This window comes from Hemibagrus wyckioides, linkage group LG06 (genome assembly GCF_019097595.1).
Source record: "Hemibagrus wyckioides isolate EC202008001 linkage group LG06, SWU_Hwy_1.0, whole genome shotgun sequence".
In the NCBI taxonomy this organism is placed as follows: domain Eukaryota; kingdom Metazoa; phylum Chordata; class Actinopteri; order Siluriformes; family Bagridae; genus Hemibagrus; species Hemibagrus wyckioides.
In genome coordinates this window covers 33,881,426-33,894,029 of record NC_080715.1, presented here as the reverse complement: position 1 = coordinate 33,894,029, position 12,604 = coordinate 33,881,426, and the positions used below count along the sequence as shown (strand labels likewise).

The 12,604-nt window shown below is 41.4% G+C and overlaps 1 protein-coding gene across 1 annotated transcript; it reads left to right on the top strand.

Moving 5' to 3' along the window:
- Positions 1-2,399: 2,399 nt before the first annotated feature.
- On the top strand, positions 2,400-11,839 carry ccnk (cyclin K). The gene is made up of 11 exons (XM_058393193.1): positions 2,400-2,556; positions 3,136-3,380; positions 3,841-3,922; positions 4,000-4,131; positions 6,367-6,472; positions 6,784-6,841; positions 7,809-7,978; positions 8,989-9,188; positions 10,239-10,272; positions 10,357-10,425; positions 10,573-11,839. The coding sequence occupies exons 2-11, from the start codon at positions 3,184-3,186 to the stop codon at positions 11,130-11,132; spliced, it is 1,608 nt and encodes a 535-aa protein (XP_058249176.1). The 5' UTR covers positions 2,400-2,556; positions 3,136-3,183; the 3' UTR covers positions 11,133-11,839.
- Positions 11,840-12,604: the final 765 nt, after the last annotated feature.

Genomic DNA, 12,604 nt, shown 5'->3' with positions numbered 1-12,604 from the left:
GTGTGTGTGTAAGGTGTGTGTGTAAGGTTTGTATTAGGTGTGTGTGTGTTAGGGGTGTGTTAGGTGAGTGTCTGTGTGTTAGGTGTGTGTCTGTTAGGTGAGTGTGTGTTTGGTGTGTGTTTGGTGTGTGAGTGTGTGTGTGTTAGGTGTGTGTTTGGTGTGTGAGTGTGTGTGTGTGTGTGTGTGTATCAGCTCCTTTCATTTATTATGGTCAAAAACTGACCATAAAGTTCTCTAAGTCCTGGACAGGTGAGATACTCAAAACCATATGAGTGACATCACATTTTATTAAACTCAAATTCTGATTCACGTCTCTCTTCTCCTTTTATCCCTCTCTTCTTTTTTTCCCACTTTCTCCATGATTCACTCTGATTCATTCACATCTTCAGCTTTCAGTGGATTTCTTTCAGCTTACACACAATCATTACTAACAATTTTACTGGAAGTGATGAATGTGGCCTGGTGTCCGTCATGTAGACAGATACCACGTGCTAAACCGAGATAGCCAGTGATATGTGGGACACTGTGAATGTCCATGTAGGGAAGCTGGTTCTGTTTTATCTATTAGCCCAAGCTGGACAGGACATTTAGATGGGTGATTATATGATGCTACAGTGAGACTTTGACCTGTATGCTTCAGCATGATGTTGAAGCTTTTAGTTTCTAATGGACCAGGTCAATGAGAAGTGGTCATTTTCTTACTCCAAAAATTTCCATCAGAGAAGAAATGAAACAGTATAAAGGTGTTCTGTTACATCTATTATTGATTATCATCCTGTATAAATGTGTGCTGAGTGTTTTTCATACTCATACAAATACATGGTATATTTCAGGCAGTGGCAGACCATCAGGGCCAGCAAGGCCTTCTCTGCTGGTCTAACCAGCAGTGATCTGAATCACTGACTTGCATTTTAATATATTTAATATATTTTTCCATGAATGTGTATTAAATTAGTCCCTAAAGTCTATTCTCTACATTTCATAGCTTTTCTCTTGGTTGCGCTGCTTCCAGTAGTATATATTTATGATAAGAGTATTTATCCAATCATATTTCAGCTAGTGGCTGACATCATGTGTTGCCTGGCCGTAAGACCTTCAGAATCAATAATGCAGGCGCCCGTAGCTTAAAATAAGTGGCAATGAAATTGTTACCATAACCAATCAGATTTTGAGTTGGTGTCACTGGGGCCATCTAGCAGACATACGATTACATCAGCAATTTCCCGTCCTTTGATTGTCCTCATTTCGGACGCTGAATCATCCTCCGGAGATTGCAGTTTGCTGCATACGTCATAAAGAATGTCTTTTTTTAGAAAAGTAACCATAATAAAATGGACTATTCCTTGTGAGGTGTGAAATACTGTAGCCTAATTTCTTTTTTACTTTGCTATTTAACGGTTGATTAGTATCTATTGCCGTGGCATCCAGGGGCGGTTCTAGAATTTTCATTTAAGGGGGGCTCAGCCCCAAATTAAGGTATAATAGTAAAAAATAAATAAATAAATAAATAAATAAATAAATAAATAAATAAATAAAATAAAGGTTTGACTAACAGGGTAGGATGGTAAACTTATTGCAGCATTCCACTGTATTGCCTGAAGTCTGCCGCCGTTTTCATATGAAATTTAAAGAGGACTGAGGCGATCACGAATTTGTGTACAGTTTATGGAGAATCACAGAATTTTAGGAGGGCTGAATAGAAAATGGCCTAGCGACACCCATGGTGGTGTCATAATGATGGTATAGAGGTGGATTAATTCAGGAAGGACACCAGTGAAGGCCTAGGTGTGAAATGCACGGCCCACCACTGATTTCAGGTAAGTGGTGATCAGTGACTGGTCATTTGGAACAGTGGTGAGTGATTTGTCATTTGGAACAGTAGAGATCTGTGTTTTGTCATTTGGACATTTGGAGCAGTGGTGAGCGACTGGTCATTTGGATCACTAGAGATCAGTGATTGGTCATTTGGAACAGTAGAGATCTGTGATTTGGTCATTTGGGACACTGGTGATCACTGATTGGTCATTTGGGCCACTGGTGATCACTGATTGGTCATTTGGGCCACTGGTGATCACTGATTGGTCATTTGGGCCACTGGTGATCACTGATTGGTCATTTGGGCCACTGGTGATCACTGATTGGTCATTTGGGACACTGGCGATCACTGATTGGTCATTTGAGACACTGGTGATCACTGATTGGTTGCACACCTGTTCTCTCACTAGCTGTGATGTGAGCTGGACAGCAGTGTGGAGTTCAGGACAGGGTTCAGGACAGTCACTAATGTCTGCTCAGAAAGTCGCTAGATTTCTCCATGAGCTCTTTTTTTAATCTAAGCCTCTAACGGAGTTTAAAAAAAAAAAAATCACCATCACCGAGTCCTTCCCACACGTGACCAAACACCCTTCCAGTAGGTGGCAGTAATGGTCATCTCTGTGGACCTTCAGTACAAAAAAGAAGAAAAACGTGGTGGTTGTGTAGATGAGGTCTGAATAAAGCAACCGAACTGTTGCTTCATGTAGATTTGATGTAGTAACGCGTTATACTCGCTTAAAGGTCAGTACCGGTCTTATTAACGTACAGTTTAATGTACAGTTTGAGTGGTCAGTTCAGTTAAATAACTGAAAAGTAATTTTCAGTTAGCTATGCTAATGTGTGTAGCCGGTTAGCCTTAGCATCAGTCTGGAACACTACATCGCTCCTGTCTCTTTTTTTTTACTGCTACGGATTTATACACTTGAATAAAGTCTTTAGTTTGAGCAATATATTTAAATATTTAAATCGGATCATTAGCTCGGTTAGCTTCATAGTTATCACTTTAGCATTTAGCCGTGTGTTAGCTCTAGCTGTTGAGTTTGTTAATGTCATTAGTAACGTAGTTTAAAGTAAGTTAGCTGGCTAAGCTAACCGTTCCTGCGAGTTCCGGGTTCGGTCCCGGTTTTGGTAGCTGATCCGGATCAATCAGCTGCACTGTCCGAAGCAGGGAACTGATCTAAAACCGTGTCCTGGGATACAGGAGTTAGACTTTTAGATCATGTCTAGCTAGCTATGTGTTAATCAGGTGTATGTTTTCAGTTCTGCTGATGACGTCATATGTGTTTTTTTGTGTGTGTGTGTGTGTGTGTGTGTGTGTAGGGATTGTGTAATCCACGACCCAAATCTCACAGCTTTTACTGTTGGCAAATGAAGGAAAATAAGGAGAACACCACTCCTGCCATTCACGTAACCAATCTGGACCACATTAAGCCATGCTGGTACTGGGACAAGAAGGACTTGGCACACACGCCGTCCCAGTCCGAGGGACTGGACCCGGCCACGGAGGCCCGGTACCGCAGAGAGGGAGCCAGGTTCATCTTTGACGTGGGAACTCGACTTGGGTTGTATCCTTCCTCTGCTACTGCTGCTGCTGCTTCACCCTCGCTTTATCCTATAGTAGGAATATAAGTGAGGTTTAGAGTTTAGTTAAACTTCTACAAGCTTCTCATGATCGTTCTTCCTGGTGGAACACTGGTGTCAGGTTGAGGGATTCAGTTAGGGTTCAGTGGAAGAACTGTCTGGCTGATGTGTTGACATATTCCTTCAGTATTTCTAGATCATACTATGTTCCTTTTCATACTCTCTGTTTAAATGACCAGTCCCTTTTCCAGCACACCATCACCTCCACCATCACTTCACCTCCACCACCTCTACAACCATCATCTTTTCACCACCACCATCACCCCCACTCCACCACCATCACCACCTCCACCATCATCTCCACCACCACCTCCTAGCAAAGGTTTATTTATTTTTTTAATAGATAAAAGGTGTTTTGTTCCTTGACGTTCTCTCCTTTATTAGACATTATGACACCTTGGCTACGGGGATTATTTACTTCCACCGCTTCTACATGTTTCACTCTTTTAAACAGTTTCCCAGATATGTAAGTATTCACTTCCTCTTTAGTGTCTGATTTCTTTTCAGTGTCCAGTATGCTGACCGTCTCTTTGGCTTCTACAGGTGACCGGAGCCTGCTGTCTGTTTCTGGCCGGGAAGGTGGAGGAGACGCCCAAGAAGTGTAAAGATATCATTAAAACAGCTCGCAGTCTGCTTAATGATGTACAGTTTGCTCAGTTTGGAGACGATCCGAAGGTGAGCAGAGGAGAGGGACTGTGGGGAGAAGACAATAAAGTGAAGGTCACTCGTTATTTAGAAAAGTGTTTGTGTGTGAGAGAGAGTGAGTGTGTGTGTGTCTGTGAGAGAGTGCATATGTGTGTGGGGGGGTTTGTGTGTGTGTATATTTGTGAGAATTTATGTGTCTGAGAGTGTGTGTGTCTGTGAGAGAGTGTGAGAGAGAGAGAGTCTGTGTGTGTCTGTGAGAATGTCTGTGAGCGAGTGTGTGTGTGTGGGAGAGTGAGTGTGTGTGTGTCTCTGTGAGAGAGAGTGCACACGCGTGTGTGTTAGTGTGTGTGTGTCTGTGAGAATGTACAGTGCTCAGTGTAAATGAGTACACCCCCTTTGAAAAGTAACATTTTAAACAATATCTCGATGAACACAAAAACAATCTCCAAAATGTTGACAAGACTAAGTTTTATATAACATCTGTTTAACTTATAACATGAAAGTAAGGTTAATAATATAACTTAGATTACACATTTTTCAGTTTTACTAAATTAGGGTGATGTAAAAATGAGTACACCCCACAACAAAAACTACTACATCTAGAACTTTGTATGTGTAACATCTGGGCACCCCTGCCCTGTGCATGGCTTGAACCCGGACCTCTGTGGTTGCTGCGCACGCCGGCACGCCATGGAGACAGACCCAGATGCAGGATTCAAATAAGCGCTGCTTTATTAACATAAACACGAGACATGGGGAAGACTAACCCAAACTCTAGACATGGCACTAATAAAACAAAACCTAACATACAAAACAAGGGACATAGAACAATAGCCGACAAGGACAGGTACAAAAGGATCCCTATATATAGGGCTAAACATTAAGGCTAATAGGGAACAGGTGAAACAGCGGGAACGAGAATAGGAAAGGCGTGGCACAAAATACACACAATAAAGCAGACTCCATAGAATCACCTGCCAGCATGCTCTCCAGGCCTCTCCAGACTGTCCAGCGGTTCTGACAGTATGACCTCCATGATTTTTAATGACTGCACCAAGTCTTCTAGGCATGGAATGAACAGTTTGGCGATATTTTGCAACATCTATCTTTTTCTATTTTTCAATAGTGACCTCTTTTAGAGACTGCTGGATGGAGAGTGATGCTCAACTTGTCTCTTCAGAATTCCCCATAGGTGTTGGATTGGGTTCAGATCAGGAGACATACTTGGCCACTGAATCACTTTCACCCTGTTCTTCTTCAGAAATCCAACAGTGGCCTTGGATGTGTGTTTAGGATCATTGTCATGTTGGAAAAGTGCATGACGACCAAGGGCATGGAGTGATGGTAGCACCTTCTCTTCCAGTATAGAGCAGTACATCTGTGAATTCATGATGCCATCAATGAAATGCAGCTCCCTGACTCCAGCAGCACTCATGCAGCCTTATATAAGGACACTGCCACCACCATGTTTCACTGTAGGCACCATGCATTTTTCTTTGTATTCCTCACCTTTGCGACGCCATACAGTTTTGAGGCCATCAGTTCCAAAAACATTTATCTTGGTCTCATCACTCCAGAGTATAGAGTCCCAGTAGTCTTCATCTTTGTCAGCATGGGCCCTGGCAAACTCTAGGCACCCATGCATGCCATTCCTCTGCAGTGTACTCTGTATTGTGTCATGGGAAACAGTCACCTCAGTTCGGCTTTCTGCTTCTTTAGATAACTTGCATGCCGATTTTCTTCAACCCTTGTCATCAAAAGACTCTCCTGTCGAGGTGTTAACTTCCGTGGTCTCTGTGAGATGGTTGCAGTTCCATCATTTTTAAATTTTTGTACCACTTTTGCTATTTCGGAGATTGTTTTTGTGTTCATTGAGATACTGCTTAAAATGTTACTTTTGGAAGGGGGTGTACTCATTTACGCTGAGCACTGTATGTCTGTGTGAGAGAGAGTGTGTGTATGTCTGTGTGAGAGAGAAGGAGTGTGGGAATGTGTGTGTAGAGTTTGCATTTTTCTCCCTCTGGTGTTCTCCCCGAGTTCAAACACATACACCTTGTATCCTGAATGGTGTTTCTATATTGTCGTTGTTGTGGTGTGTGTGTGTGTGTGTGATGTGCTACAGATAATAGATACGATCGATTTATAGTTGACTTTGACTCCGCCACCTCTGGTTTATTTAGATTTCCCAAGAGTCTCTGTGGCTTAAAATGTATGCGTCGGTAGATCTGAATTGTTGATTATGTGATGTATTGATGATGTGAACAGGAGGAAGTGATGGTGTTGGAGAGGATATTACTCCAGACAATCAAGTTTGACCTGCAGGTGGAACATCCCTATCAGTTTCTCCTGCGTTATGCCAAACAGCTGAAAGGTGCGCTCTTCTCCTTATTTATTTATTTATTTATTTATTTATCTATTTATTTATTTGTGTATTATTATTATTATTATTATTTTTGTTTGTTTTGTTTATTTATTATTATAGTAATTATTTATTTATTATTATAGTAATTATTAATTTAATTATTTTATTTTAATTAATTTAATTTTGTGTTTATTAATTAATTCATTTATATTTTATTTAATTTAATTAATTAATTAATTTATTTCTATATATTTTTTTTAGTCATTTACAATGAGTTTTGATTATTTGTGAGTTTGATGCACTTTTTTTTTTTTTTTCAGGCGACAAAAATAAAGTGCAGAAGTTGGTGCAGATGGCCTGGACGTTTGTGAACGACAGGTCAGCTTTCTTTCTTTCTTTCTTTCTTTCTTTCTTTCTCTCTCTCTCTCCCTCCCTCTCCCTCTTCGGATTGTTTAAAAGTTTTTATTGAAGTTTTAGCAAAAAAAAAAGTGTTTCCAGATTAGAGGTTTTTGTCATTTATTTATAGAAGGAAGACTCCACTGTGAAGCATATTATGTCCAAATGTTTGTGCACCCCTGACCATCACACCCATATGAAGCTGTTCATTTCTAGAACGTCTCTGAATGCTCAACATCCCAGCATCAGAGTCTGATCTTACTAATGCTCCTCAACATCAGAGTCTGATCTCACTAATGCTCCTCAACATCAGAGTCTGATCTCACTAATGCTCCTCAACATCAGAGTCTGATCTCACTAATGCTCCTCAACATCAGAGTCTGATCTCACTAATGCTCCTCAACATCAGAGTCTGATCTCACTAATGCTCCTCAACATCAGAGTCTGATCTCACTAATGCTCCTCAACATCAGAGTCTGATCTCACTAATGCTCCTCTACATCAGAGTCTGATCTCACTAATGCTCCTCTACATCAGAGTCTGATCTCACTAATGCTCCTCTACATCAGAGTCTGATCTCACTAATGCTCTTCTAGCAGTCATGCTCCAACATCTTCCCAAAAGAGCATAGTATATTCCAACAACAAATCTGGACGTGTGGGGGTGGGTGTGCTGGTCAAGGGTGCACATTCTTTTGTGTTACGTTGTAACATTTGATGTGCTTACTAATTCATTTCTTGGGCAGTGTTTATGGACCAACATGTTCCACAAGAAGTATGGCATGCTGTTTCCTCACGTATTTTTCAGGGTGGATTTTCCTGTATGAAGTGTAAGGAAGGATGTTGAGAGGAAGTGACCGCTGTAATAATTGAGAAACGGAGCTTTTTGTGCTTCATGGCACGTGTTGATGATGTAGAGATTAATCCTATGTGGTTTTGTGTCTCCTTAGCCTCTGCACCATGCTGTCTCTTCAGTGGGAGCCAGAGATCATAGCCGTGGCGGTCATGTACCTGGCCGGTCGTCTGTGTAAGTTCGATATCCAGGAGTGGACATCCAAGCAGTCGTCCCGCCGATGGTGGGAACAGTTTGTACAAGATGTCCCTGTGGAGCTGTTAGAAGGTAGGAACCTTAAATTAGCTTATTTCAGCAAGCACAAATAATTTCAGTCCACAAATGAAGTCTGTGCCGTTACTATGGCAACTCATTTTCGAGTGAGTGACCGCGATTGCTTTAATACACAAAGTTCCATAAACTGACGTATTCTGAGGGCAAATTATGAGCAGATATTTTTTTTTTTCCGTTTTATTTCGCTCTATCCGTGGAAGTAGCTCCCAAACAAAGCCACATCTGGAGAGCATCGCTGTGGTAACACGCAAACCGTCCGACTGACCGTCTGCAAAACACTGAAAAAAAACAAGAGCTGCTGGATAAAGAAGCCATTTCTGATTAACATAACTTAATTTCCTGTAGAACCTCAGGAAAACGTTCTGTCCTCTGTCTAAAGTAAACAAGCTATGTTAATTCAAGTCTTTCAAGACAACTTTCCCAGATCCTGAAATATAAGAATTTGTCACATTTACATCAGTTTTTGTGTCTTTGTGCCTTGACATATCATGAGAATCTGTTGTAAAACCAGCTAGTTCTCACTTACATAGCATCCTTTACCATGCATTTCATTTACTAATGTTAGGAAAACTTTAAAAAGGCTGAAGATATACGTACCTGTGTGTACAGGGTTGCCAGATTCCTATCTAACACTACACTATAATTTCATTTGAATAAAAAATGTGCATTTTTGTTCATTCTTGTGCACTATGAAAGACGTATCCACTTTTTCCTTCTTCCTGAGCATCTTGGAGTAGTTTTCAGGTCTTTTTGTGTGGATTGGAGGTGAGGTGGGGATTTTTGCTGAACCCTGGCAACCTTACCAATAAGCTCCAGCAGTGTCTTTGTTTTGTTTGTTCTTTTAATACAAATTTATAATTGAGAGATTTCCAAACTTTTTGTTTTTATCCAACACATAGAGGGTTGTCGCATCACAGATTGCTCCTCAGACCTTCTAATGATCCATCCACAAAATCATGATCTTCCCTGATCTTGTTACTGTCCCTTTTTTTTTTTGTCCTTAGACATCTGCCATCAAATCCTGGACCTGTACTCTCAGGGTAAGCAGCCAATTCCACAGCAGCCGCAGCTGCAGGAGAAAGACAAGCCCCAGCCTTCTCCTACAAGTCTGATCAGTCAACCAGGAGGAAACCCTGTAGCTCCACCACCATCTAAGAAGAACTCTCCTCAAGCCAGTCCGCCTCGGCAGCTGAAACGGCAACACGTGAGGCGTCTGTCTCCTTTTGGTCTTTTTATCTGCTAGATTGTATCTCATGCTAGGTTTCTATGCTAGATGGATACCACAAGGTTCACACAGGTTCTTAAAGTGCTTAAAAGAGTGAAATACATGCAAAAAAAAAAACCCTGGCATGCCTAAAAGTACAAAGTACAAATTTAAAATGCTTCGCACGGCAAAACGAGTTTAATGTTAGTCGTGAAACAATAAACCTTAATTGAAGTCTCTGTTTCGGTGGATGATGTGCCAGGATGTGGGCTCGTTAAGGAACATTTTTACAACAGTTCATTGTTTGTATGCTAGTTTATAACAAACCACAGCAGTTTATGTGACGGTGTGTTCTTCGTGGCTGGGAGAGAGAGAGAGCAGGGTGTGATCATTTTTGGCTTCTCAGGCAAGCATCATCTGCTGAGGGAAAGCAGTGGAGGGGAGTGTAGCAATGTGGTAGTGTGGGAGAAGGTCAGAAGGTTGAGAACAAGTTGTATTGTGGGGTAATTAAAGAGGTCAGACGTGGTGTGTGGATAGAAATGATCAGTTCTTAGTAGTTGTTGTTGAAGTCACCATGCTTCAGTGAAGAGGGAGAAGAAGCAGAGCAGTTCTTTATAAACATGAGTTATTAAATTAAAAAACAATAAGGTCGTGAAGTGTTCCTCACACTGAGATCTGTTTATACAGGAAGCATTTCTGCACTAATTAGCAATTTAGCCACTCCCTGGAACGCTAGCAACCTGGAACGCTAGAACGCTAGGATAATCTCCTGGAGTATCATAGCAAACAGCTAGCAACACCCTAGCATCCACATTTTATTGGCTTGAGGAACTGATTTATCTTGATAATTAAGTTTTCTCTTCCATTCATAAAAGAATTATCATCTTTTAAATGTTTGTCAGTAAACAATTTGTCAAGACTTCCTAATATTTGCATCTAAGCCCTATTCAGAGTTTATCGAAAGCCATCTGTCCTCGTTATTGGACGTAGAAAACAACTTTTACCATATTAACAACTTTGTAATGTTTTAATGTGTGTTTTGTGTTTTAGCCTTCTCCAAAAGAAGAGCCTAAAGTTCCCACAGGTAAGGACAGACAAGTTGTAGACATGTCTAGATGTACAGTTTGTGGTTTTAAAAATATTTATACAATTTTTTTTCCCTCTATAGAACAAGTCGGTTCTAAAATACCGAGACTGGAGAGCCCGATGCCTCCGCTACCAGTTACCCAGCCTCTTGGTGAATTCCTCTACCTCACTATCACTATTATTATTATAGATTATTATTTATTATTATTATTATTATTATTATTATTATTATTATTATTATTATTATTATTCATAAAACACAACCTTTCTCTCTCTCTCCATTTCCTACTGATTATAGATCGCAAACCACCACCCTCAGCCCCCGCCCCGCCCACAGAAGCAGAACCTGCAGCCTCCGCTGATTCAGACTTACCAAAGGCCCCACCTCCACCCCATGGAGCTCCGCCCCCTCTGCCTCACCGCCCGCCTCCCCCGCCACCCTCCAGCTACATAATGGGCATGTCTACCACCAGCTCCTACATGTCCAGTGAGGGCTATCAGAGCCTGCAGTCCATGATGAAAACAGACGCACCATCCTACCCACATTTGCCACCGTCTTATGGGATGCCTTACCATCCACATGTTTACCCACCTCCCAGTGCTCCTCCACCAGGCCCACCACCACCTCCACCTGCAACTTACCCTCCTCCTAACCTTCCTCCACCCACTCCAGCCTACCCACCTCCGGGCTACAACCACAGCTACCCTCCACCTCCTCCACCGCGCATGCCACCCCCAGGTATGGCTCTCCCTGCAGGATATCCGCCTCCACCAGTCCCTCCGGGGCAGCCGCAAGTGCCCATGCCACCTGTCATGCCACCAGTGGCAAGCATGAACCGTGGAGCCTGGATGAGATGAAAAAAAAAAAACATGTTTCATAGGCAGTATGGGTAACTGGGCGTGTCTTTAGAGTGGTCTATTTCTGGATGTTGTCTCAGGAAGATCTGTCATCACTTTCCCATTTAAAGTCTCTGCATGGTCACGTTTCCTCATGACTTTATCAAGCTTTTTAATAGCCATTTATCAATTTTTACCGTCATAAGTCTAGAAGATTCTATAACAGTGTGTCCCTGCCATGCCCCCTGGGACAGGCTCACAATTATATATCATAGATGAATAAGGAATAGTCCATAAAATCGATATTAGGTTAGCATTAAAGGCTAGCTTCAGCAGTCCACCCGAGTGCATCGTACGTGTGCTCAGTGGACCTGAGGGGCGTGGCTCCGGCTCTGACTACTGAGACTCATTCTGAGAGCATCAGACCTGACCTGTGATTATTTCTTTAAAGAAATCCTACATCATTCCATACATACAACCCATTCAACCTAGCTTTGGACCATTTCAGACACCCTTACTGCGATGAGCTGCAGTCCTACGTGACCAACTCTTAGACGCCGCCGCAGAACCGTCGAGCGTCGACTTTTCATGACTAGATCTTAACTAGAAGTCTTGTAGCTGATAAGTCTGCAGTGCGTATATTAAATACAGCAGCTTTGGGATTTATTTGGTGTAATAAAAGTCTTTTTTTTTTTCTCCACAATTTCTTTCTTTCTTGTTTATTAGTTTTTTTTTTACTCTTCAGCTGTAGAACTTTAGGCCTCATTTATCAACCACACAGTTTTCCACACAAGTTTCTGCTGAAGGTACGGGTTTCAGAAGGCTGATTTTTCTTCATGTTCATGTAGATATGATTACTTTTGTATGTAGCACAGGTGATTTGCACCAAGATGCCCACAAAACTCTATAAAAGGTAATGTTCACAGAGCAGAAAGCGTGAAATGATTACTAAACGGCTGAAATGGAAGTAGCTTCATTTATGTAAATAATCAGCAGTTTAGAAATATTTTTTTAGTTTTCATTTAGGGCTAGAGGAATAATTCTCTCTGATGTCATGCTTTCCGTACAAATGATATGATATAATCAGATTTCAGGATACAATTCACAGTGTTATCATGGAGCTAAGATCGCAAAACCTCTACATTATATTCAGTTACAGTTGCTTTAGTGTTCTGTGCAGAATTCTCTTGCTGAGAATTAAACACTGTTTACCAAGTGCTTCTGAAGCTTGTGGCTATTTTAGGAGTCCAAGCACAGAGGAAGCAGGAACCATTTTGGCTACAGTAAAGAATTGTGCAGCCAAAAGCCAATCAACTGCTAAGTAAAAAAAGTTTGGGCCCATCTACACAAAAATGGTGGCTCAAATTCTTCAAAAAATATTTCCAAAACAATATGGCTGACACATGCCAGTCAATCTTAGTGGGGTGGAGTTTAATTTATTCAAACATCTCTTATTATGGACTGCTTGGATGGGTTTGGATACCAAAAACCCA

Coding starts and splice junctions, on each gene's coding strand:
- ccnk (XM_058393193.1), top strand. CDS start 3,184: ATGAAGGAAAATAAGGAGAACACCACTCCTGCCATTCACGTAACCAAT. Junction 3,923..3,999: donor TTAAACAGTTTCCCAGATAT/GTAAGTATTCAC, acceptor TGGCTTCTACAG/GTGACCGGAGCCTGCTGTCT. Junction 6,473..6,783: donor TTATGCCAAACAGCTGAAAG/GTGCGCTCTTCT, acceptor TTTTTTTTTCAG/GCGACAAAAATAAAGTGCAG.